Source organism: Pygoscelis adeliae, unplaced genomic scaffold (assembly GCF_000699105.1).
Source record: "Pygoscelis adeliae isolate BGI_AS28 unplaced genomic scaffold, ASM69910v1 Scaffold79, whole genome shotgun sequence".
Lineage (NCBI taxonomy): Eukaryota > Metazoa > Chordata > Aves > Sphenisciformes > Spheniscidae > Pygoscelis > Pygoscelis adeliae.
This window is the reverse complement of record NW_008825532.1, coordinates 1,992,425-1,996,691: the sequence shown is the minus strand read 5'-3', so window position 1 is coordinate 1,996,691 and position 4,267 is coordinate 1,992,425. Positions and strand designations below refer to the sequence as shown.

Sequence of the window (4,267 nt, the reverse complement as noted above, 5' to 3'; positions counted from 1 at the left end):
AGGGAAAGAAGAAGAAGGGCTTATATTTTTTTCCCCAATGTCATATTTTGTTTTATTTATATTATGTTATGTTTTATATATTATATTTATGGGGGGGGGGTTATGTAATATTTTTTTCCTCCTGGTTGCCAGGGGTCCCCCCGTGCTGCCCTGGGGTGCAGGCTGGGCCCTGCTGGTTTCCAGTGGCCATAGGGGTCACGGGTTATTTCCAAAGGGATGTTGCAAGGCTGTCACCTTCCCATGGCCATTACGAGGTGACCATGGCTGGGTGACATCACTGCCAGGCCACCTGGGTGCCACCTGGAGGGCTAAAGGATGTGCCCAAGGATGCTGCCCACAGCAGTGGCAGAGGCTCTCCCTGCTCTGTTGTCCCTCCCCAGCCCTTCCCATCCCACAGCTGGCTGGGGACACCTCTGCCACCCTGCCTCGCAGTGGGAAACCAAGGCAGGGAGTGGTGCTGGGGGGCCAGGAGCTGCGTCCCACCGATGCAGGGTGCAGCTGGCCACCATGAAGCCCTGGCAGCATTTGCACAGCTGCCCAAGTGGTGTTTTCCCCCCCCAGCCCGTCTGCAGGCAAGCCAGTGGCTGTTTGGATGGGCGAGGAAGGGGCAGGGGTCCCTACAAGGTGCCTGCCAGCATCCCCAGCCCCAGGGACAGCCAGGCCCTGCCACCTCACTGCCTGGCACAAAGCGGGGCATTGAGGGACACAGCGGGGCTTTGTCCACCCCATGCCCGCTGGGAAGGGGCCGGTTGCCCTCTGCAGGTTTCCCCAGCCCTGTGCTGGCTCTGCAGCCACAGTACCCAGGGGAGCTGTGGCACCCATGGGAGCGGGAGCATCCAAGGGAGCTGGCTCCATCTGCTGCAGCCCTGGAGCCATAGTTGTCACTTGGGGACCACACGGCTGTGCCCACCCAAGCACCGTTCCCCAACAGGGGCCAAGGGGCCAGGGAAAGCGGCTGCAGGATTCCCATCAAAAGGGGGAAAGCTCCCAGTCTGGAGCCCCCAAGGCTGAAAGCAGGTCCCTGGAACGGGGGACCCCCATTCCCCACTGACAAATGCTGGGGGGTCGGGGAGGTGGCGGGGGGCATCACTGCTGTCCTGTGGGCCAGCCTCCCACACTGCCACAGCAGGCAGCCTGGGGCAAACACAGCCTGGCTGGACCCGGGTGGGTCCCCAAAGCCACCAATGAGGGGACACCCCATGAACCCCCACCACCACCCAAGCTGCTCTCTTTCTTTTGCAAAAGCCTTTTCCCCCAAAAGCCCTGAGTGGGGCTGTGGGGCGGCTCTGCCCATGCAGCCACCAGGCACCCAGGAGCTGGCAGCCAAGGGGTGCTGGGAGGGTTGGGGGGGGCGGGGTTCTGTCCCTTTAAGGGGGGTGGCTGTCACTCAGAGAGCCCTTTTCTTTGCTGGAGAGCGGGACAGGCGCCCAGAGGGGGAAATACAGGGCGAGGGACTTCCAGGCAGGAGAGGGTTCTTGAATACAGCATCAAAGCAGCCGAGCGGGCGGTCGGGGGAGTTGACCAAGTCCAGCGCCATGGGTGAGTAGCCACCCGGAGAGCTGTTGCTCGTGGCTCTGTCCCAGAGCAGAGCCCCCTGAAACTTTCCTCTGGCACCGGTCAGGTGCTGGTGGCCCTGGTGTGGCCATGCCGGCCATGGGAGCTGCCAGGGGAGGATATCTCGGCATGGGGGGGATGATGTTTTCTGTCCAAAAGTGGTTTTCTGTCCCTGTGTGCTCATGTGCTGTCTGTGGGGACAGATGCCATCCCCACAGCCGGTCCCACCTGAGCCCTCCCCACACGGGCTGGAGAAATGAGAACTGGGGGGCTGGTGGGAGCTGGGAGGTCAAGGCAGGGCGCTGAGACCTGCCACAGCTCATGCCGCTTGTATGCCGGCAGCCTTGGGAAAACAGAGGCACCCCTTGTGCCTCAGTTTCCCTATCGATACACCAGAGCTAATACTTACCGGCATACCCCCCAGGGCATCAGGGGTGCTCTGTTCCCAGGCGTGCGATGGGCTGCCGGCACCCTGCCTCCTCCTCCTCCTCCTCCTGTCTGCAGTGTATTGTTTGGCTCTGGCAGCAGCTGAGCCCGGGTACAAGGCCCGGGACTGTGCGGCACAAGGGCTCTTTCTCTCCTCCCTTCCCCTCCCCAGGCTTTCCCAGCACGGCTTCCCAAAGCCCGAGGGGCTGGAGCTGTGTCAGGGAGCCTGCCAGGCCCTGCTGCATCCTGGGACCTGCAGTCCCTTGGGAATGGGGCCATTCACCATGCCCCAGCCCGGGGCACCTGCCACACCACTTCCCAGGTGCCCAAAAATAAAAATAAAAAAGGCGTGTTTGGTCCAGCACCCCTCTGGGTGCGCAGGGCCATCCCTGTAGGTCCCAGCGAGGTTTGGGGAGCAGCGCTGGACAGGAGGAGCAGCCCCCCCCTGGACCTGCCGCATCCAAGGCAAACAAGTGGGAGGGGTCCCAGTGCTCCCCCATAGTACTGCCTTTGTTCTCTGTTTGCTCTCAGCACGGGGCAGCCGCCAGGGTGGCAGTGCCAGGACAATCCCCCATTGTCCTCGGTGCCATTGCGCGACCTTGCTCCCAGTGGGGAGGGCACTGCTGGCCAGGACCCCACAGCTTTCTTGTACTTTGAGGGAGGAGATAAGCACTGTGGGATCCGTGGAGGGAGCGTGGGTTTGGGAAGGCTTCCCATGGGTGCCTTTTTGGCATTCAAGGCACAAATGCTATGCCCAGATGGGATGTGCACAGGCAGCCCCTGTGCCTGGGACAGTGGGGTGCTGGAGCCCGCATCTTGGGGAAGGGGAGCAGCTTCCCGGCGCAGAGGTGTTGCACAGCCAGGGCAGCAGGTTATCGCAGCTTAGCTGGAGCCAAACTGATGCTCCGGTGCAAACCCACCTGGCTACCCACCCTCAAACAGGGCAGGAGAGCAGCTGGCTGAGCACCTCCAAACCCAGCCCATCGGGAGCCTGAGCTAACGATCCTGCATGTTGGAGCTCCAACATGCAGAAGGAACAGGTGCCCATGGCCCCACTGCTGAAAAAAATCCAGCATTTAGGCAACCCAAGCAGCACGCTGGCACATGCCCTCGCTTTCCTTACCCACACACAGGTACATGTGCCTTCTTGCCAAATATCTGTCCTGGAGGACTAAATCTATTACACAAGCACTGATGTTCAGGGAACTAACACAGCTCCTCTCCATAAGCACATCTGCCCACGTAACGGGGCTGCTGCAGCCCGTTAGCAGCTTGTTTGCCAGGTCCTGCTGGCATTACACTACATTGCCTTATATTTCCATTGTTTCGCATGGATTGGCACGGCTGGCTCACCTTGGCTTCCCATCCACCTCACACCCAGGGGCTGCCTTGTGGCCCCGGTGCCCCACATTGCATCACCCCGTGTCCCTGGGCGCACTTGGGTGTGATCCTGCCTGGCTGCTTAGAGAGCTCTTGGGGAAGCTGCTGGGTTTGGCTCTCCAGCACCACAACAAATAATTTCTGGGTTTTCCTTCAATCTGCTTCCCTCCTCCCGCCAGGCACCTTTCTCCCGCCCCGTGCTTGCCTGCCCCTGAGCTGTAGGCTCCAAGCGCTCCCCGTCCCAGTGGTCCCATCCCACCTCACCTCTCTTCTCCCTAGGTTTGCTCGAGTGCTGTGCCAGATGTCTCATTGGGGCACCCTTTGCTTCGCTGGTTGCCACTGGCTTGTGCTTCTTCGGGGTAGCGCTGTTTTGTGGCTGTGGGCACGAAGCTCTCACAGGCACCGAGCAGCTCATTGAGACCTACTTCTCCAAAAACTACCAGGACTATGAGTATCTCATCGACGTGTAAGTACCCTGCTGCAGTGCATCACTCTCATGCTGGGGCCCCTTGCGTCTCTGTCTTGCTCTGTGCCGGGAGGAGGTGTCCAGCCAGGGCGATGCTGTCACCCGGACACCATGGAGACCCCAGGCTGCGTTTGCCGTGTGCCGGTGCCGCGGCTGCATGGCAGGGTCCAGTGGCCACTTGTTTCCATTTCACGCCTGTTTTTATCTGACCCTCACTAGGTGCCCTGACTAGTGCTGGACCCCTGTGGCGGGTAGGTAGGGAGGGCGCAGGGGAGCCGGCAGTGGCCAACAGCCTTGCTCGCCACAGCTGTGCCCCGGCACGCTTCTCTCGCGGCTTCACCCTCCATTTTGGTCCCCCCGGGGTGGCACAGGGAGGGTAAGTCACTGCGGCCAGGCTGCCCCAGCCATGCCGCACAAGGGGCTGAGCTCCCCCGCACTGAC

At 61.2% G+C, this 4,267-nt stretch overlaps 1 protein-coding gene across 1 annotated transcript in view; it reads left to right on the top strand.

Annotated features, from left to right (window-relative positions):
* Window positions 1-1,535: 1,535 nt before the first annotated feature.
* PLP1 (proteolipid protein 1) overlaps window positions 1,536-4,267 on the top strand; it is a 5,425-nt gene continuing 2,693 nt past the window's right edge. Inside the window, exons 1-3 of the mRNA XM_009331732.1 lie at window positions 1,536-1,539; window positions 3,640-3,826; window positions 4,059-4,077. Of these exons, the coding sequence (XP_009330007.1) occupies window positions 1,536-1,539; window positions 3,640-3,826; window positions 4,059-4,077 (210 nt within the window). The remainder of the gene's footprint in view (window positions 1,540-3,639; window positions 3,827-4,058; window positions 4,078-4,267) is intronic.